The sequence below is a fragment of the Talpa europaea genome (assembly GCF_964194135.1).
Source record: "Talpa europaea genome assembly, chromosome: 8".
NCBI classification, from domain to species: domain Eukaryota; kingdom Metazoa; phylum Chordata; class Mammalia; order Eulipotyphla; family Talpidae; genus Talpa; species Talpa europaea.
In genome coordinates, this window is record NC_140075.1 from 108,519,770 (window position 1) to 108,542,573 (window position 22,804).

The following is a 22,804-nucleotide window of genomic DNA, read 5'->3' on the forward strand; positions in this document are numbered from 1 at the left end:
GGAGAAGTCTGCGTGCCATGTGGGACCCTTGCTGGTGGCCAGGGATCGAACCAGCACTGTGGAGGCTGCGGGCAGAGAGGTTGGGTTTTTGAGGGATGATCCATTCTTTGAGATTCTGAGTCAAGGCATTCATTTTGTAGGCAAAGGTTTAATGATCTAAGAGGCCATGTTTCAAGATAAGAATGAATAGGAAGTTACATCAAGGAGCTACGATGAGAAAACAAAACCGAGGTAAGAAGGGAACTATCACGACCTGGGCATTTTAGCAGTGGTAGCAAACCATCACATTCTCTCAGAAAGTCTATCAAGTGTTATTTGTGAAATTGTATCATTGAGAGACATTTTAGCTTAAAGTGAAAACATTTTACACACAGAATTAAATTGCATTGCCTTCTTCATTTTGCTAAAAATATAAAGTGCCAGGTAATGAAATAAAAGCTTTGACTTTCTAGCAAGCCTTATTCTGATTGCTGTTTCTGAAATTCTCTGGGTGATCTTACTAAAAATATAGTTACAAGCATGGAAAACATAACTGAGATTAGAGCAAGGGAAGGAAGGATAAAGAAGGAACATCTTGCTGGGGGACAGTTCCACTTTTCAGTTGGAAGGACAATGCTGTTGCTGTTTTAGTGATGATTGATGGTGAGGATATCACCATTGAGTGGAAAGAGAAGTGCGTGCTTCTTTAAGAATCAGCATGGGGATGTGAGGGTGATCTGGATGCGACATCGGTCACCCCATTGATCTCCAGGGTTGATCTGGCTGGCTAGGCAGGTGTGCCCTTCCTCCCTCACTGCTCCAGGTGCCTCCCTTCTGATTCTGTGCACTTGGCCAAAGAGGACAGCCTTCCCCCAATTGAGACCGACCGCTCTTCTGTGGAGGGTATACGAATAGTTGCGCTTCCCTGCTAGAACCTCCAAACAAGCTCTCAAGAATCACCACGGGAGAACTCAGACCTAGGGCCTTTCCAAGAAAGATACTGGGTAGCTAACAGATGTCCTCTGCCAATTCAAGCACTCTTTCAGAACTGTAGTGCTTTTACCAAAAGAACACTCCATGGATAACCACTGACTGGTAAATCCTACCCAAAGGAAATAAGCCACCAAGAAGAATCTTCTAAAAAGACCTGTCTTGTCTATAATCTAAAATAGCATGTACATGTAACACAGGAAATAGAATGCCCTATGCACAGAAATCTAAAGCAAGCAAAGTTGGAAAGCAAGGACTATGAAAACTACTGTTCATCCAGGTTTGGGTGGAGAGACCCATGTACACCACTCATAATTAGGACAGTGATAAGAAATGAATTTAATCCTAAAGCAGGAGGCATAATTGACAGCGTAGGCATGCAATTCTTGTAATCTCCCTAGCTTCAGCTGTGCTTGGGCAGTGAGAGTGGGAAGAACTAGAAAAAATGAATTACAATTAAAAAGAAATTGACATATATGAATTGAATTGGGCATATTATCTCCAGCTTCTGGCACAGAGTTTTTATTACAAAATTAAATAGAGAGGCTAATTAGACTGTAGGAAAACTTCCACTGAGCTCCATAGTTCCCACCAGGCAAGAAGAAAGACCAAAGAAAAGTATGAGAAAATCTGAAGAAGAATCAGAAGTTTTACAATTATGGATTTCTAGTGCTTAATGTTCTAGAGGAGAAATGAATGAGTGAAATAGAGATAGCTCTGAAGTCTGGAAGTCTAGCCACTCATTCATACTAAATGGTCCATTGATATGACAGTACTGGTGAGTTCTGGGTTCCATGACATGAGTGCCATGGCATCTATGACAACTGTATGGTCTGTCCCATGTGTATAATCATTTATTGACAAACATTGGTCAATGTGCTGTGCAAAATTGCGATGAACAGCTTATCTATTTTTTAATGAAGTACCATGCTTTACATCCTTGTAGTTATTTCAGCAATGTGGGATTTCTCCCCTCAGATGTCACTCACATTGTTCTCCCACAATCCTCCATCACAGTCAATTGTACTTTCCCGTCACCGTCACCCCTATTCCCCACTTGTCCCCCCTCCCCAGATTCCTTAGGTCTCCAGTCAGCTTTCAAGGATTGCCTTTAAAGTTGTCTCTGGCCTTTGGTTTGATCTACCATATGATCCAGCAAATCCACTCCTAGATATCTACTCAAAGAACACAAATACAGTGTATTATTTTTTCCATCAATCTTTACACATGTGTCTAGGAAGCTTTACCCTAAATTATTTGGGTTGACTTCCACTGCAGAAACTTGTGTCTTTGGCATATTGCAAAGCAATAAAGTCAAAAGTTCAGATGAGGAAAAACATGAAGCCCCTGTGATACAGCTCTATTCATCTTTGGAAATTTAATTAAACCAGCCCCATACCACTCTGCCATAGTAACAAGATGGTTCTGCGCCCTGTTAGAATCCCTATGAGTGGCCTTCTATTAGCTGTTCAAGCGTGGGCATTAACGGGTCACTTAACATGGTCAAATCTGGTATATTTCCAGACTTTAGAGCCAAACCCTAGGCCAACAAATGAGAATCATGATGCAGTGTGATATCTACACCAGGGCCATACCAGGGCTGATCCCTTTGCTTGCCTTCTCCTCTTGCCTACCTAACTTCTCATTCTGAATATAAAGTTCCTATAGTGCATCATCAAGAAAGACTTCTCAAATCAGAACATTAGCTAGGTCCCTTTCTTTTTTCTTAGAAGCCTATTCTCCTTCGTCATACTTGTTATGATTCTGATTAAATAATTATTTGTGAAATTGAAATCATTTATGCCTTGTTCCCATGTGGTCAGCTCCAAGAAGACAGGCAGCATCTCCCTGTCTTATTCACCTCTCCATCTCTATTTAGATCCTCCACCCAGTAGGCAGTAACCATTAAATATTGGCTAAACAATCCCTTAAATTCCCTACCACCCTCTTTAATTCAAATTAAATATTGGGGATGTTGCTTCTGCCTTGCAAACTTACTTTGCCTTGCAAACCCCCTCCCGCCTTCCCACCAAATATAGATTTGCCAGTCTCCATAGTCCTTTAAAGGAAAAATACTTCCACCAACTACCTAGGTCTCTTTCTGTCTTGGGGGTTCAGGGGATGTCTGGGAGATCCAGCTGAGGGCTATTGAATTGTCAGATCTTTCCTTCAGTTTCTTTTACCCAGCTCGTTAAGACACAATACGATTTAACAGCACCAGACATGACAAAACCATCTCTGATATTTTCTAACCTAATCGCCTTTCATTATACATTGCAAAGGAACATGTCTCTTGAATTTAAAAAGAATGCTGAGATGGGGGAAATGTTTACAATGGGAGAAAGAGGAAAAGCCTCTTATAAAAATACCTAATAAAGTGAGTAGAAAAAGAAAAGAATCTAAAGAATCTAGCTGACTGAAAATTAGGGAGATATATATATATATATATATATATATATACACACACACACACACACATACACATACAAAACACTTTAATTCCCTTCTTATCAATAACATAATTGGCATTGTTCTATATAGACATATATTTTCTTTTTTTTTAATAATTTTTTTTTAATAGAGGCATGCTTTTTTTTATTTATTTATTTTTGTTTGTTTGTTTGTTTATACATGCACTGGGTACAGTCAGAAGTGCGGGAGGGTGAGAGAATTCACCAGAGCCAGAGCAGGGAGCAGAGCAGGCAGAAGGACCGAAGTACACTGCTGAGGGGAGCAGCGGGCGGCAGGAGAGGGCTGCGTGCCATGTGGGACCCTCCTCCGGTGGCCGGGGAGCAGCCGGGGATCCAACCGGCGCCGCAGAGGCCGCGGGCAGCTTCGCAACCCAGCGCTCAACTGCTGGGTCACCGGGGAGGCCCTATAGACATATATTTTCTTTTAATTTTTACTACTACTGATTACAACATAATATAATAAGCTGTCTAGCCATTCACCCAAACCCAGTAAACTTTTTTTTTTTTTAAATCATGAATTACTGGAGTCAAAAGAACACTTTATGCATGCTTTCTGTAAGAGTGTCCATTTTTCCATATGCCTTTGGAATTGAATTTTGCAATGTATCCTCTTTCTTCTTGAAATATTTTGATCAAATTCACAGCCTCCAGAAATCTTTGTTTCCTGGTTAGAAAAACTGATACAAATGATTCCTTATAGAAATAGTTTTGGGGACATCCTTAACATCTGTGCTCAAATTTTATTTGTGATTTTCTCACCCTGGCCTCTAATCAGTTCTCTACCAGTGGCTGTAGCCCTTGGCTCATATTTCAGTGTAATTACTTAATCAAATCCTATTTCCAGTATATATTACTTCACTGACATTAATTCATTGATTTTTTTTTTCCTGATGAAGCCACATCTCTGTCCTCAGAATGCATTATTCCTCTTGAATGCAGGAATTTTTGTGGGTAAGTTATTTTTCTATAGCACCTATCACTTATCAACTAGCACATGTAAAGCAAAACCGATACATACAAAGCAGTGATAAAGCTGAAGGAAGCTGAGAGCCAAGTGAACAGACTTTATCGCCAAACACTGTATGATGCAACGGAACGACATGCAAACACATTGACTGATGTTTCATGGCATAAAAATCCCAAAGTGACAATTCTAATCCTTGCTCCTCTCAAAAATACAAGCATCTGGCATGAAACAGAAGACTGAGCTTATGCTCATTTTAAGATACAAAATATTCAAAGCACTTGTAAATATTATTTAATTCATAGTCTTTGTGAGGTGGCTAGGGGATGAGCATTATGGTGAAAGCAAAAAGAACAGAGGATCCAAAAGAACACCAACAACAAGATTTGAAAGTTTTAGTATACAGGAGTTGGTAGTATCAAAATTCTTACTGCAGTTGTAGGTTGATTTTATATAGATAGATGATAGAATACACATGTATATGATAGTATGTATATCATATCACATAGGCAGCACATGCATATATATATATAATGACTCACCATGTTGTAACCCTTGATGGTCTATGCCTTTCTGGAAATTCAGTTAATTACTGTGTGTGAGACTGTGTGTGTGACACTGTGTGCATGTGAGAAACATTGTATGTTTGTGAGAGAGACTATATGTGCTCTGTGTGAGAGACTACATGTGTGAGACTGTGTATGTATGAGAGATGTTGTATGCATGTGAGAAAGACTGTCTGTGAGAAAGACTGTGTGAATGAGAAAGACTATATATGTTAGAGAGAGACTGTGTGTGTATGTGTGTGTTGTATAGCATGTCCTTCAATAGTGTCTCTGCATTCAATGCTTTTTTAATAACATTGATGAGAAAAAAGTCATGTCTATCCTTGAATGAAACACTGGTATTTGAGGACCTTCAGTCATTTTGCTTAAGAACCTCTCCATGATGCTAAGTGAAGACATCCTGTATATGCTTAGTAACAGCTTAACCACACAGATTATACCAGAATTAGCATAAAGCAGCTAATGGGCAAATAACAACACCAATAAAAGAATATGGGGCTTAGAGGGTATCAGCATACAGTTCCAGAGAACTGAGTTGTGTTAGTTTGAGGTCTCTTGATAAGTACTTGAGACTTCAGAGAGAAAAAGCTGGTACATTCTAGGAATTGAATGTCAAAATGTTATCTCAACGACTGCCACAGAGAATGCCTGTAGACATTGGACAACTACTTTCAAATTATTAGAGAAGATGATTTCCAACCTACAAGTGCCTCCTAGGCAGACAATTAATCAGGGATGAGGGTGGGTAAGATATTCTTCAGGCAAATGCTGTCTTCATGGTTTTACTTTTCACATGACCTTTCTCAGAAGGCTAGGGGAAGTTTCATGTCTTCAGGAAAAAAAAAAATAAAAGAGTGAACTAAGATAAACACAAGTTGGAATTTAACACATAAGTGAAGCCCAAGGATTTCCAAGGATGAGGATCAAGGATGATCCAGGATGACAGCTGTGAGGTAGGCCCAGAGAGTTCTCCCATCACACCAAAGCAGGAAGACAGAAAATTCTGTGTGTTTCTGTTGAAAGGACTTCTATAGCTCTGTTAGCTGTAACACTAATGGGTGCCTAGAAAAACAATCAAATGAGATGATGAGGGTATTTATCAACCAAGAATTGCAAGAGGTGGGAAGTAGAATCATAACAGAATGTTATGTCAGGAACAGAATGCATTCCGTCCATCTTTTTCCCTGTTGTATCCTCAATCCCTGGTGCTTAGTGCCATGTACATTTCGAGCATTAAGTGAATATTCATGGAATAAATGAGAGGATGTTCTCAATAAATAAAAGTCATACTAATATGAACTCTAAACCCTGATTCAACTAAAATCTGACAGATTTTAACTGGGAAATCAGTGAGGAAGTATGTATCAGGGATGGGGTGAGAAAACTTAATCTCTTCTCTCTAGAAAAAAGAAGTCATTAGTTAATATGAAAAATGAAACAAAATTTATATCAACAAACATAAATATAAGCATGCTGTTAGAAATATGAAGGGAAATGTCCGAAAAGCATTGAAAAGGGTCGCAAATGAGCAACAGGACGACAGGGTATGTGAAGTGGGGACAGATTTCTGATGTGAGAGCCTGTTGTTGCTTGTTTTCTTTTAGGCCTGCAGATACTGCTGTAAATTGGGTTACTCAGGAAGGACTAGTTTTATATGTGGGAAGTTTTTGGGAGAATGTCATCAGAGTCTGGGAAGAGAAGAGGTGACTTCAATGCTTTTAATACTGTTGGAACAAAGACTGCAGCTGACCCCAGCACTCCCAGGGAACTGTTAGCTTGGAGGCCCTTCCCAGTTGGCCAGGTTTGGGACAAAGGGCTGGAACTCCAACTTTATGCATCATTCACTGGATATGATCTGCCACTCTTCCCCCTTAGGAAGGGGCTTGCCCTTGGGCAAAGTAGATTCTTTGGTCAAGATCAGTTCCTAGTGAAGGACTTAGCCCATCACCAAACTAACTCCTAGCAGCTGAAGTAATGGTGTCTCTGCTTTAAAGGGGACCAGGATACCACATGAGGTTTTCAACTTAAGCACTATTTAGAAAATAAAATTGAATGAAGATATGAAATTTACCCCTGCTTAACTGTTCATTTTTTTTTAATGTGGCAATTTTATATATACAGTTTTGGGATACAAAGATTTGCCCTGAGATGTGCTATTTAAATTATGAAACCAGTTTGGTCCATCTCAACCTGACTGTGTGGCTTAGTAACTGACAACCTCTGAGATTCTTCTAATTTAATCACCTCAGGAGACTATAATCTCAAACCAATATACAGAATTAGTTGTAATAAGTATTTTATGCTTAATTCTCAAGATCAAAATGTGCTGCATATGCAATCACTTGATTGTAATATGGTTTACTGTTGCTGTCTGCTTGCATTTAAAACTTGTCTTCTTGGGAGAAAATTAATGACCTTATTCTTAGAGTGGACCTGGGTAAATATAGCCAACCGCTGCCTCTGTGACTATAATAGCAGATCTTTGTGCTAAAGTTTCTTTAGAAAACTGACCTAAAAATGAGTATTCTCAGACTTAGAGAATATTTTAGAACCCTACCAGACTGGGTATTCCTTTAAGCAAGAAATATATTTTATTCATTGCCTGAAAGCTTGCCAGTCATGAAGCGTTGACTGCTTGTGGAATAGAATATATGCCCCAGGAGGAAAAAGGTTTTTCTCTCTGTTTTCTGTACTTCTACAGCCCAAGTGCCTCAAAGGTTACCTCCTACTGCATACTCAGTTTACTCAAGTATTTGTTAATTGAATACAAAATCCAACTAAAGCCTCAGTTACATGTGGGCACCAAGCCTACAACTCCCTTGTCCTGATAAACTCACCTCTGGAAGTACAGCATTTTATAAATCAGATTATAGTCCTCTCTGTCCAGGTTAATAGATCTGCTATTTTATCAGTATACACACGGTTTTTTGATGAAGCTTGCATTATGGACCCATCTTTCCAACGAGAAAATGACAGAGTTGAACATTACTTAGCACTCACCCTTTCTTTGAATGAGAAACAGGAGAAAATCAGACAGGGTAGTTGACACAACACATACATAGTTATTTTTTTAAAGTAGTTCTTTCAAAAACTTGAAATCAACCAGGATACAGAGGCAATGATATTGTGGGAGAAACAAAGCAATGGAATTATTCTGTCCAGTCTTTTGCATAAGTGGTCAGGAATAATATTTGCATAAGTTATATCATATTGATTTTTACAGAGAGAGATTCAATAAAGACAAAAAGAACACATTCAAAAATAAATGCCTAAGCAGGAAAAAAAAAAGACACAGATGGAGGCTTCTATTATATTTGACTTTAAAATGAAAACCACAAAAATAATAAAATAAACAAAGCCAAAAATAAACGAATGACACCAAAACTCCACTAAGGTTAATTCTCTTTGGTAGAAAGTGTCTGTTTCTGTCTTTGTCCTTGCTCATTTCTCCCTCATGAAATCCACTTTCAAATGTCACCCCTCCCCTTGCCAATAGATCAAGTGTTCTCGAACAGGATAGATAGGGCAGTAAGGAACTAATAATGATAATAATAATAATGAGCAATGGCCTTAGAGATATATTTCATGTGTCTTCCTCTCTCCTTGTCTTTCTGCAGTGGAATAGCTTCCCAGCCAGCGGGGCATTAATCATCAGAACAGCAGCTCAGAGATAAAGGCTGGGTGAAATTTCATTGTGCATTATAGTGTGAATTGGAGTTGCATGAATATGTGTCTCTCTCAGTACCTGGGAGGAGGGAGCAAACAGACAGAGGAGAAAAATCTGTCATACTATATATTTATACTGCTCAAGATGGTCAGGACCAGTTCTCCATTGTTACAGTGGATTAAAATCATTCACATCTTCTGTTTTCATTGGAGGTCACCTCTCAGAAAGGGGAATCAATATTATGACAATTTAAATTCTATCTACCATGTTTTTATTTTTTTTTTCCATCTGCATCAGGGGTATGCAGCAGAGTTAAGGGACAGCAGGAGAGGAAAAGCAGAACCAGAAGTAGAAATGTTATGTCTAATGGCATACATTTTTCTTTCCTATTCCTTAATTATTATGCATCGAATCTTTAACTTACATACTGTTTTGGGTTAACAAAATTTCCTATTTTGACAGTCCCTGAACTATGTTTGGGGAGACCATTTGGAAGAAATAGGCAAATAGGTGCCATAACAGTTCAGCAAGGAACTGTAAGTACCAACTAGGTCCTTGCTCCATAAAGGGAGTTGCCCCCACTGCAGCACACTGTCCCCTAGGAGCTCACTAGAAAAGCATAATCTCAGGTCCCACCCTGGAACCATAACAGAATCTGTGCTTTGGTAAGATCACCGATTTTAAGAAACACTATTCTAGGCTATATATGAACACATGTGTGAGCATACACACATACAATCAGATGAGATGGAAGATAGAAGAAGCTGCATTATATACACAATTCAATCAAATTTCCATGAAATAATTGTCTCCATGACTGCTAGCCACCACAGATATGGCATGCATTTATTTCTCTAATCATCTCATCCTTGGATGATGAGAAAACCAAGGAAAACCTTACATTCTCCATTTAGCTAACAGTACTAGCTCTCTAGACGACCCAAGCCATTAATTAGATGGTTTCAAAGGCTGTCATAACAACCTCACTTGTGTTTCTAATTTTTACAATCATTCAACATGCACCAGGAAGGTATGAAAGCATAGCACACTCCTCCTACCGCCCTGTCAAGTACAGAATGGAAATATCTGTCCTGAGGCCTGGCTAGCAATGATTGCTGCTTTAAGTCATTTCCCTGTCATATATAAATAGAAAGAAAAGGATGTATTGCCTGGGAAAAAAAGAACTAATTCTTGAACCTCAGTTTAAACTGGAATCATTGATTATTTGTAGTGATTCAAGAGACAGTACTTTATTTTCAACATAGAATAGTCTTTGTGGAACTTCTTTGAAAAGATATCAGAAAGAGGGGGTGATATGGAAATAAATCATTATTTATATTATTGTTTTAATTAGAACAAAGTTAATTTATTCTTTTCTCTCAATCTTAGCCATCCAGTCCTAGAAATGGGCAGATAGTTTTTATGGAAACAAAAATAAGAGAATTTCTGCCTGTTCTACCCTCCTTTCTCCTCAACTTTCCTTCCCCTTCCTTTTGTAAATTAATTCAGTTGTTACTGTATGTGCAAGGCTCCATGTTAGGTACTGCTAAGAAAATAAAATGGGGCCTCCCCGGTGGCGCAGCGGTTGAGCGCTGGGTTGCAAAGCTGCCCGCAGCTTTGTTCGATCCCTGGCTGCTCCCCAGCCACCGGAGGAGAGTCCTGCATGGCGTGCAGACCTCTCCTGCCGCCCGCTGCTCCCCTCAGCAGTGTACTTCGGTCCTTCTGCCTGCTCTGCTCTCCCCTCTGGCTCTGGTGAATTCTCTCACCCTCCCGCGCTTCTGACTGTACCCAGTGCTTGCATAAATAAATAAATAAATAAACAAACAAATAAATAAATAAATATAAAAAAAGAAGGAAATGTAAATGAAGATATTGGAGACAATGGGAAGATTGGAGACTCAAGGAAGAAGCTAATTGCCATGTTAGAGACCAAATGGCTAACCAGTAACAGAATTAAAAAAAGAAAGAAAACATATATGAGACCTAGATTGGAATCTCATTTTAAATAAAAACAATAATAATAATAACCTTTTATTGAGTCACATCCACATAAGCCCTTGGCTTTTATTATCTTATCCATGAAGTTGGTGTTATAATCTCCAAAAATAAGTTCCAAAGCAGCAGAGTCCAAATCAATCAAGGTTTGCTGAAAGTTAAGCTTTTACCATTTCTTTATCCATGGATGAGGTCCCCCGAGCTACTTCAATATGCTCTTTCTTTGTACAAATTTGTGTCTTCAAGGTTGACTTAGGCTACCTTGAATATGAATAATATTGCTGCTGTTGTCTGCTTTTCCCTTTGCCAATACATATCCATTCCTTTATACAAATTTCATTTCTTCAGCAAACATTTATTGAGCTACACTTGTAGCAGTCCTGTTCCACCAGATGAATGTCTATTGATGGGCTACATGGAGACTGCTTCTTCCCTCAATGTAGTGTTTCTTCACAGTATCCTCTCTCAATATTATTATTTTTTTAATTTCTTAAACCATTCTTTTTTTTTTTATTAAGATTTATTTATTTATTTATACAAGCACTGGGTACAGTCAGAAGCGTGGGAGGGTGAGAGAATTCACCAGAGCCAGAGCGGGGAGCAGAACAGGCAGAAGGACTGAAGTACACCGCTGAGGGGAGCAGTGGGCGCGGCAGGAGAGGTCTGCGCGCCATGTGGGACCCTCGCCATCAGCTGGGAATCGAACCGGTGCCACAGAGGCTGTGGGCAGATTTGCAGCCCAGTGCTCAACCGCTGTGCCACCGGGAGGGCCCCTCTCAATATTCTTTTAAAAGATTATGAAATAAACAGGTAACTATGGAGTTAACTTCTCATAGAGGCATGACCAGGAATAAATGGGCTTATATAACATAGTCAGACACTGGATAAAAACAAAGGAAGTAACTCAAAGTAGATGATTCCCACCCACCTACCCACACATATAAAACAGGTAGATGAATCTTCTCTATACACTATTTTCTATACACTCTATTTTCTATACACTCAATGAATAGAAGCAGTGGGCCATTAAAAATAAAGTTCATTTTTCAATATTTAAAGATAGATTTTTTTCAGAGAATTAAGAATTTTGAAAAGGAATAAGAAGAAATTGGAGAAGGAAAATTGGTGACACTGTATTTCCAAAAGCATGTTGAACTCTAAATGCTAGAGGCAGCCCTTGCTATATGGCAAATAAATCCCAAGGAAAAAACATTTAAGAATGAAAGCTATCTTGTGTCTTGCCCACCAGACACAAGAAGATTCGCGGCTGATACTCGTTCTTAAGGCAAGGATTCCAGAGGAGCAAAACTATTGCTGATAACAGTTTCCAGTGGTGAGCCTCAATAGAGAGAGGGCTTCTGGGAGGCAGGATGCTTGGAAATGAAATTCAGCCTGCAAGCATCATGTGATGTATGTGCTCCCTTAGAAAGAGCTGGAGGATCGTTCCTGATTCATGTGATTCAACCAATATTGACAGAGGGTTTATTCTGTGCTGCACTCTTACAGTATTTGAAACAAAGTCTTACTGTCCTAGAATTCACATTCTGGTAAACAGATATAATAGAACTAATACACCTTATATAATGTCAAGAAGAGATAACTGCTACAAGACACAATGAAGCAAGACAAGGTGAGTGGGAGCTACTATATCATCAAGCTACTAATCATCAAGGGGGTCTCTCTGCAAGGTGTCCTATGAGCAGAAACTTGGATGACATGAACCGTGCAGATAACTGAGAAGGGCTGCTATAGGCAGAGAAAATGCAAATGCAAAGACACAGATATGTATTGCATACTTGGGCAGGGTACTCATCTAAAGGTGGAACATTTAAGCAAAACCCAGTCACCGAGATAAATAAAAAAATATTATAATATTTGAAAATCAACATCTATGCAAAAAAAAGAGAAAAACATGGTAAACAAAATACCAACATTTGCATAGAGACAAGGTCCAGCTCTGTGACTGAACAACTCTGCCTCATTTGTGTCTTCCTTATCCTGGTCATCTGTTCAGGGAAGAGAGGTGTGGTAGAAAACATGAGCAGAAAGAGAGCAAGGAGGAGACCCATCTACCACATGGTTAGGATTTGGACTGTAGACTTGGCCAGTCTGGCAGATGATCAGAGAAAACACACAGAGCTTTAGAAATATTTGGGGATATCCACAGTGAATAGTCAAGGGCAGGTCTCATGTTCCTCTGAGCTGTTCAGATAGTTCATGCTCAGATCAGGCACTTAATCAGCAGTTCTGGTGGAAACCCAATGCTGTGATTATTAAAAATGAAGTAATCTTTTCCTAGTAACTCTCAGACTTCCAGGCTGTCTACAAAGAGAATCTTCTCAGAAGGCCCTTTAAGGGACTAAACACAGATTTGGAGAGTACTGATACCATTCACTAAAATTAAAGTATTAAAAGGGCCATAAAAAAGAAACTACCTTGCATTCTCTCCCTGTTTGTACTGCCACCAGATAAGTCTTTCAGAGGTAGGCAAGCCAATCAAGCTTTTTTCCTCCCCTTTAGAATTATGCAGTGCCAGAGGGAAAATGTCACTGGAGAGTCTTACCAGGTAATCAGTAAATTAGAGCTCAACTTCCTTCCCCCCAAATTATTCTGTGAAAGGGGAAAAGAAAGTACTATTGTGAAGGCAAGGAGTAGACAGAAGATATTTCTTGGCTGGCAGTTAAAGTCTAATTAGACTGACAAATCTTCAGTGCTTTCCCCAGTTATGAGACTTGGCAGGAAAGGAACTGAGTCCTGGAGCCGCACATTATGTTAGGCTGTTAATCAATATTAGTTGAGCCCTGATCCTAAAAATAAACTTCCTCTGGAGGCTCTGTTGTCTACTGGTGAGAGATTGAATGTGCAGGCTCCTCTCATTTCTGTCAAGTTGGTAGCAGCAGGGATAAAGGTGGAAGGGCCCAGAGGTGAGTCTAACCATTGTTGATTCAACAATGACCTATATTGTGTTAGAGCGTTAGAACAGCATGTCTGGGACAAGGTAAATTTATCTCCCATCCCATCCAAGAGAGCTTGATTATCCAAAGAATCTTCAGAATATTTGGCATTCTGCAAATCTCAAAATGCCAATGACAACAACATCCTCTAAACATGTATGGCCTGCATTTTTGTTGAACCGTATGAAATTTCTGATATTTTACCATCTTCACAAATAAAAATGGCAATTTGATATGTTTTACCCTAATAAAATGCCTTGTGTGTACTAAGAGTCAGCTTAGTTAGCAAAGCCAATTTGCACTAAGAGTCTTTCAAGGAAATCTCTTCTAATTGATGAGTTTAGTACTCTGGTTCAATCTGGGATCCTCTGAGGATATTCTTGAGCATTGTAGGTTTGTGTGGCTATAGACAAAATTGCTCTTCATGTAAGATTCAACAGGAAAGCTAAGCTCTATGAGGATCTGTGGGTTCTGAAGAGACTCATGGGTTGAAGAGATTTCCTAGTCTAGCATTTAGTGAACATTTATGGCAGCATCTGTGCCCTGAATTATTTTCAGCTGTGATATTTACTCCTCACAACAGGTCTATGGGAAAGGTATTGGTGAACCTGAGGCTTGGACAGGCTGATCAACTTGCCCAAACAGACACAACTAAATAATTGGAAGAACAAGGAGTCCAAGCCAACGATTCTAATTGTAAATACATATTCTTCTATTCATGGTACTGGGACTCTATCTGGAACATGTAGTGTGAAGGATCAACTTTTCAATCACAAGTTGCTTTCTTTTGTTTGCAATAATCAGTTTGAAGGTGGAGGCATGCCTCTTTCTTCCTCCACTCTAAAAGTGAGAGCAAACCAGAAGGAAGATTCCCCAGGTATCAAAATCATGGCTTCCTTCTGGAATTTCTGAGAGTAATTCACATTTGATCATGATTGTTGTGAGTGTGAGGTAACAATGAAATTTCCTAAAGCACTCAAGTCATTTTTGTTTATTAGGATAGTTCTAACCCAGGCTGAGCATTGTGATTGGCCAGGCAGCACAGGCCAATGTCAAGGTAACTTCACCAATGCCCAGCACAAAAGAAAAAAAAAAAAAATTGAGTCATGATTGCTATTCTTCTAATAGCTTATAAATGATTCTAAATGGTAATTTACACAGAACACCCTGAGCTCTTTCTTCACTGATGACTCTATCCTGAGGCCTACAGTAAGATAACACAAATTATTCTTGGGACTATTTTCCTCTCAATGCTTTTCTCTTTCATAGGAACATTTTGGTCATGCTAACTGAAAGTTATCGCCAAGACTCTTGTTCCTCCCTTTGCCTTCTATCCTGAATGAAGACCAGTGAATTTGAGGGTAGATTGAATTGAACTTTTCCACTTTAGAAGCTGACCTGCTGATAATGGGGTCAGCCATAAAAGCAAGTGTCTGCACGGTTGCTGGGCTATCCCTACTAGTAAGATCCATCCCCCTGATCATCTGTCATTTGGGGGAATCTGAGATCAAAATTCTCAGAATCTAGATCTCTTGTCCCTTACAAATTCCCTCTGCTCTAGTTGGATTAGATATTTAGCTCAGGAATTATATGACTTTCACAACTGAGCTTCTGTCATTTGCTTAAATTGGTATTTGTTCCTCTATTACCTATGCAATTGTATTCATTCTACAAGGCCAGTTCCAGACCTGCCTCTTTCACAAGATCCAGCCACGTCATCCCATTCATGAGCCTTCTCCCCAAAATACCACCATTGTAATCCACTGCCTCATGTTGACGGCTAATGTTAAGACCTAGTACCTTCTTTAGATTATAAACTCCTTGATGTCAAGGTCCCTGGATTCTTCTTTTTAACTCCCCAAACATGGATATAGGCAGATTTTTGACAGAACATGTTTTCCAAAGCCCACAGAACTCCAGGTTGATTTAAAAACTGATGGAAAGACTAAAGATGTGTAGTGAGATGGCAGAAGCCCATTCCTGAGATCTCAGAGAATTTTTCATTTGTCAAGACTAATTTCAGCTGACCTCCCTGGTGGCCTAGGGGTTAAGTCTCAGTGCTATCACCTCAACAGCCCAAGTTCAATCCCTAGCTAGGCAAGTAAACCATATATGGCTCAGCAAACCTCTCCTGTCTTGCCTGCTGCTCCCCTCAGCAGTGTATTTCAATAAATCTGCCTGCTTTGCTATCCACTCTCTCTCTGGTGAATCCTTTCACCCTTCCACACCTCTGGCCTTTATCCCAGTTCGTCTACACAAAAGTAAAAAAAAAAAAAAAGAAGAAGAAAAAAAAGACTAATTTCAACTTCCAACTTTTACACTGACCTGCCTTCAAATCCCTACCTCCTCAAATCCCCTAGTCCCAGCTCTGAACTATAGACACTACAATAAATAGAAGTAGTTTCAGGGTCTCCCCAGTGGTGCAGCGGGTTGAGTGCAGCACTGTGAAGCTGCCCGCAGTCTCTGCAGTGTGGGTTTGATCCAGCCAGCCGGTGAGAATCCCACATGGTACAGCAGAGCTCTCCTGTTGTGCTCCCATTAGCAGCGTATTTCGTCAGTCTGCCTGTTCTGTTCCCCGCTCTGACTGGTGAATCCTCTCACCAGAGAGGATTCTGGTGGCACCTCTGGCCTGTACCCCAGCTCTTGTATAAAAATAAATAAATCTTGGACCTCCCTGGTGGCGCAGCGGTTGAGCGCTGGGTTGCGAAGCTGCCGGCAGCCTGTGCGGTGCCGGTTCAATCCCCGGCTGCTCCCCGGCCACTAGAGGAGGGTCCCACGTGGCGCGCAGACCTCTCCTGCCGCCCGCTGCTCCCCTCAGCAGTGTACTTCCGTCCTCTGCCTGCTCTGCTCCCTGCTCTGGCCCTGGTGAATTCTCTCACCCTCCTGTGCTTCTGACTGTACCCAGTGCTTGTATAAATAAATAAATAAATCTTTAAAAATAAATAAATAAATAAATCTTAAAAAAAAAAGTAGTTTCAGAGAAGGATCTGAGGTAGGTACTTATTTGAACAGGTATTGACTATGTATCAATTGTGGAGGACAGACTTTAATAATGAGGCTAAGACACATTTAATGTTATCTTCATGCTGTACCTGCATTAAGCATTTTAACTCACTGTTATCCTCATAACAGTAATATGATGGTTGTACTCTCCCCACTCCCATTTTACAATGTGGTAGAGTTAAGGAATTGTAAATTCTTTCTGCTCTTCTTATTGAGAAGTAAATTTCATATCTTCTTTCTTGAAAATTACAAAGTTCTGCTCTTTTCACCCATAGAAACTGGTGGAAGTGACACTGTGCCAGTTTCCAGGCCCAGACTATTGAAAACTGGCAGACTCCACCTCCTGTCTCTTAAAAAACTCTCCATGAGTCCTGAGCCTCCAAGAAAGAAGTCCAAGCAGCTACTCTGCAGGAGAAACCTATAGAGAGTCCTGGAGATTAAATGGAGTGGAAAATAGACTTGGTCGAATTCAGTGTTTTCAGTTAATCTACTAAAGTACAAGGTATGTGAATGAAGTAGGAGTCTCTAGACCAGACACTGAGTAACCACAATCAACTCTGTGTGGTGCAGAACAATTGTCTTACTGACCCCTGCCCAAATTTCTGGCCTACTAAATTGTGAAAGGAAATGACATGACTGTTGCATTAAGCCACTAAGTTTAATGGGCAATCATTAACTTGGACGTATGTGACTTGTGCAGCATCACATAGCTTATATGAGAAAGAACTAGGTCCTAAACCCAGGCAGTCTGACTCCAAATACATGCCTTTAATAAAGCTATCCTCTTAACACTGAAAAAAAAAATAAAATTGTCCCAGGCACACTGATCATTCTGAAGAGAAAATTTTCTGAAAGTCACATTCATTCTAGTTGTTAAATGAATATAAGACATGCAATAAAGCCTATCTTGTTTTCTGATTTATTCAATAAGTATTTTCAAGTACCTACTAAATGCCAAAACTTTACTTGAGAATTACCACCCAGTACCTACTTTCTCAGTCTTAGATCTCCTTCCCAGTTTAGGGTAAAGATGATCGGTGCCAAAGGTGTGAATAAAATAACAAGGGCTAAGTAGTTCTGTAAAAAAGATCGTACCAGGAAGATCAAAGTATTAATTATTCTAGGAGGATGGAGCATGGGGAACTATATCAAGTCAAAAACTGTGTTCACATTCACACAGAGGAAAGAGCAGGACTAAAAAAAATAAAAATAAATTAAAAAAAAGTGGCAGTGTTTTTCCTTGATCTGAAATCAGCACTAACAAGGTCTACCAGAAATGAGCTGCTCAAATCATGTTTTCTTAGTTTATGCTTTCAGAAGGAGACAGTAGATTTTTAAATTGGGGCAGATTTGTATACTTGTGGATTTCTATGCTTACTTGGTTTCTCCTAGAAAAATATAATTTTAGGACAATCTGCTCTCACAATGTTACAAAACAAAGGTGGACAGAACAGAGTAACATTTGGAAAAGACTAAAAGATTCTATGCATTGGTAAAAAAGTGAACAGTGGTGGTTCTGGTGAACATGAAGTCAAGTCTCTCCCACTCTTTTTTCCCTTTTTATAATATCTCCCAACATCCCAGGGATCAAACCTTTTTGATTTTGCTTCAACCATGAGACTGAGATAGCTCACATAGCTTATATTAGAGCTTCTGATTAATCTTCCTTACCCCACATCTTCAGACTTCAGGAACTGTCCTAAATCTTGGACAGAATCTGAGAGTTGTTGCATCCACAGTCCTACCAAAGCTCTCAAATGATGAATACAATGTACTTAGAGACAAGGTAGGCTATTAAGTTTTATGATATTTAGGACATAGTTCAATGGTAAGTTGGCAATCAACAAAAACTCAAGACCCGTAGCATCAAATTATTTTCTCTACTTAATTTTTACAAAGAACATGGCACACAATTTGTACACCTTATCTCAGTATGACCCAATTTTTCTAGTAGCCTGGCTTTCCTCCAAAGCTATGTATTTATGCACCTTTAAACAAAGAATGCCGACAGATTTGTAATTCATTTTTATTGCCTTGGTAGAAGCAAAGGAAGCACATGTAGATATAATCCAATTATTACTGATCTTGAAGGAAAAGAAACACAACAGACAGGAGGCTATTAGTGAGAATATCCTCCAGCTGTCCACATCCTCTAAAATGCCAACAGCTTCTGTGACAGTTATAGTGATAATCACTGCAAGACTTCTGTATCTTGCAACCTACTCTTCTCCAGAAGCTCTAGCTTCTTAGTTGGAAGACTCATTCAATCTGCCCTCGCTTATGTATTTGCTATAGGAGGGAAAGTTAAAACCTGATAATTCACCACACTTATTCCTTCAATTTCTGTGTTACACTAAACCCTCCTGGGGTCCATGGAAATTTGGTCTTGAAAAAGAGTATAGGACCAAGCATTCCTGTGGAGAAAAAGCCATTCGCTCCTCTGCTTTCCACAGAATTAGAGGAATGTATTTTGACAGAAACAGAACAACTCTGCCAAGACCATTGCAGGCAGAACTATCCTTTCACCAACAATAAACAGATCTGCTCTTGAGCTATAGAGAGTCATAATAGAAATATATATTGCCTTTTATCTTCTTTTCAGTGAGTAGAGAGAACTGTCAGGAGTTATTGCTTTAATATCAGCAGAGAAAAAGCTATTTTTGAGCATGTGTGTAGGTATGCATGTAATAGCATGTGGTGACTTTAAGATTGCTATGCTAACCAGGTTCTTAATAGTCTTTCTAAAACACATAAAATTTGTCTGATAACATTATCAGTGCACACAGCTTCAAATTGTTTCTGCCGAGGTCATGGAAGGAACTGCCTGGATACTTCTGCTCAAAGAAAAGGAAAAAGAAAGACAACATATTTACCTCTACCTCATTCATATAAACTAATTCAGAAGAATGAGAACATGGGGGTTTAATTGATAATTGATCTAAGTTGATAATGCCCATTGAAATCAATGGCAGAATGATGCCAAACTCTCAGTTGAGCCCTGGATATGTATGAAAACTTAGAAACAGAAAGATCAAATACAGATATACTGAATCTTCTACAAATACTAACTAGGTTAGGGGTAATGTTCCCACAAGCACATGAAATATCTTATTTTATGCTAGAGAATTTAAGGCTAATAACTCTATTAACCTTCTACCCCCTACTAACTAGATTTATGAAATGCCATGAGAATCAGCAAAGTATGAAGCGTTAGATTGGGTATAATTACTTTTAAGTGAAAAAAAGAAAAAAAAACATTACCACTAAACTAAGGACTTCCTGCATAGCTAAACTCAGACTTTCAAATGTTCTAATGTAATTAGGATCTTGTCAAATACAAAAGAAGCAAACTGGACAAAAAGTAACAAGTTATTAATCAAAACTTAATATCAAACACAAAGACTACATTTTATAAGGATTAGCTGAACCTCTAGCTTCAATTGTCATTGATTTAATAATGTTACCCATTAGCCTCAATAAAAATGAACCATTCATGTTCCAGTAAAGCCACTGGGAGAACGGGAATAGAAATGAACTAGAATATAGTCTTTCCTATGACAGCAATTTTCTTTTCCCGCTTTTCCTTTCGGCTATTGAAAAAAAAAAAAAGAGCTAATAAGATGAAAGTAGGGAATATTTCATAATGAAACTATTGTTCATTGATCATTTTGAATAACATTTCAGCAATAAATATGATAGGTCTAACTCATGATAAATAATCACTAGTGCCACAAGATTTTTATAACTTCTTTAGCAATGGCTTTATCTTTCTCTCCTCTTGGGTCTTCTTACTGTGAGTATCCATAGGCATCAGTTCTACAAGTCTTCTCGTGTATGCGCTACACCTTACAAGTCAGACTCTTTAGTAACATGGCTACACTGTCCATGATAGCAATGTCCCAAAGTAGAAGCAGTAAATATGTGGAGGAAGGCTTACCTGAATGCTGGCTGTAGAGCGATTCTTGCGGGTTGTAGTAGTAGCCATTGTAGTGGTGGTTTCCATGACAGTGGTAGACATTTCTGGTGGCATGGAGGTCGTCTGTGTTGTTCCCAAGATTGATGGGACTTCTCCCACCAGCCGGACACTTCCATTGATTTTAATATTGGGATTGTTCTCAGCCGCCATATTCAGTACTTTCAAACCATCATAATAGAGCCCAGAGAGCTGGCCTTGAAAGAGGCGTCCTTTGTCCTTTCCACCAATGGCTATTTGCGCCTGGGTGTTGAAGATGGTTAACTGCCGGCCTAGTGGATTGGGTGGAGGAAACATCATTATTCCCATACATTTTCTCTTTTGGCATACCTGGTTTGAATGGACCAGGCATCAAAACAGGCTTCCTTGAGCAATTGAAGGAGAGAAAATTGGATTAAAATAACTCAATACCATCACTGGCAAGTAACATTTCATTAAGTTTATCTCTTCCACTGTCTAGCTGAAAACCCTAATCAAGTCCCTATTCCTTTTTTTGTAAGAAAGGAGAAATCTTGGTTAAATGATTAACACTATCACAGTCTTCTTGGGTGTATAGTTGTGAATGACAGAAAGAAACCACCAAATGAGGTGATGATCATGAAACTCATAAATGTCTATTGCACTGATTTTTTAACCTACAAAGGTAGAGTGATAAGTAAAAAGAATTATATATGGCAAGTAAAAACTCAATGAGGTGATTCAGAACATTAGAATTAAAAAGAAACTAGTTCTTATTATTAAATTAATTGAAATTAAATTGCAGTTATGAGATTTGGATTCATTGCATACTTATAATAATGAATATTTTAGTTACCAAGCACCTTATCTGCTAGAAATCTCCACACTATATAACATTCAATCTATACTTTCTATTGAATAAACATTGTGACAATTAATTTTCTATTGCTATTCTGGTGGGGGGAGGGTAATGGTCATAAAATACAAACTCTCATTAAGATATGAAAAATAAGTAGGCATTAATAAAGTTTCTCAGCTGGGGAAAGAAAATGGTGTCATTCCCAATCATTGACTCTTAAAAGGGGGGATGCAAATTAATGAAGAAAGTAAAACAAAATTACTTAAAATAATATAGCAGTATGCTAATGGGTTGAAGAATATCAGTAGCTCACCTAATTTTGAATTACCACTTGGGTAATAATTTATGTTTCTGTGGATAGAAATCTATCATAAGGTTAACCAAGGCAGCATAGAGTTTAGAATAGTGGATCTCATCTTATCCTAACTACTTCTATTTAAAAATTCTTTCTTAAGTGCTAGATCTTCCAAGAAAAAAACAGCTTTTTAAAGCTAAGATCTCCTATTTATACTATTGTGTTTTCAGATTATTTCTTTCTGCTATTTCATATGGAGAAGGTGGAAAACTTATTAATGGAATTAAATGTATCCTTATTGAACTTTTTCCACTTTTAGTAATGATAAAACAATGCTTCACACATTCTTAATCTATGCCTGATTTAGCTATAATACTAGAAAAAAATCTTCTGTTACAGAGAGTACTGTATATTTTTTAAAGGCTGAGTTTTTTGCTCCACACTCTCTAATATGAATAGAGGCACACTATGATGTCTGGGTTATTAACTTGTACAATTATTATATGGCATTTAAGGCTATACAGTGATTATTCTTGAATTTCCAGTATATAATATGAATACCATCTCAAGGTATAATAACAGAAGAAATAGAAGAGACACAGAAAGGAAAATGCATCTGCTCAGAGGGAACTGTTACACAAGAGTCAACTCTGCTCTTGGGCAACACTTAAGGGTCTATTAGTCAAAATGTATAAATAATAGCCCTCTGGAAGCTTCAAATATTACGATAAGGAGAGTTGAATAGAGAGTTTTGCTGTAGTGAAAATGATCACTCTATAAAAATATTTGGAGCATGGAAATGGAATCTGCTGGCCTTAATGATAACAGAATTGCCCAGATCTCAAAGGTGCAATCAAATTAGATCTAACAGATTTCCACATTTTCCCACCAATTCCTTTAGTGACACATGCACATGCATTGTTGCCTGTACTTTGGGCTCTCCTTTTTTACACAAATTACAGCAAAAATTTCAATACAGAATAATACTGGAGCTTTTACCTGTTTACTGTTTAATTTTTGACAGTGGCTTTTTCTGGGAGCCCTAAACATACTGCAACATAAATGCTACAATAGACAGGGAGAATAAATATACCCTCAACCTCACACAGGCATTTGGGCAGATTACCATA

General features: G+C 38.7%; 1 protein-coding gene across 18 annotated transcripts in view; it reads right to left on the minus strand.

The window, feature by feature from the left end:
- The window catches only part of NRXN3 (neurexin 3), a gene marked incomplete at both ends in the record, with an annotated part of 1,501,492 nt that overhangs the window by 126,505 nt on the left and 1,352,183 nt on the right, over positions 1-22,804 (minus strand). For all 18 annotated transcript variants that reach the window (XM_084241403.1, XM_084241402.1, XM_084241405.1 and 15 more), the window contains one exon: positions 20,527-20,834. In XM_084241403.1, coding sequence (XP_084097529.1) covers positions 20,527-20,834 — 308 coding nt within the window. The remainder of the gene's footprint in view (positions 1-20,526; positions 20,835-22,804) is intronic.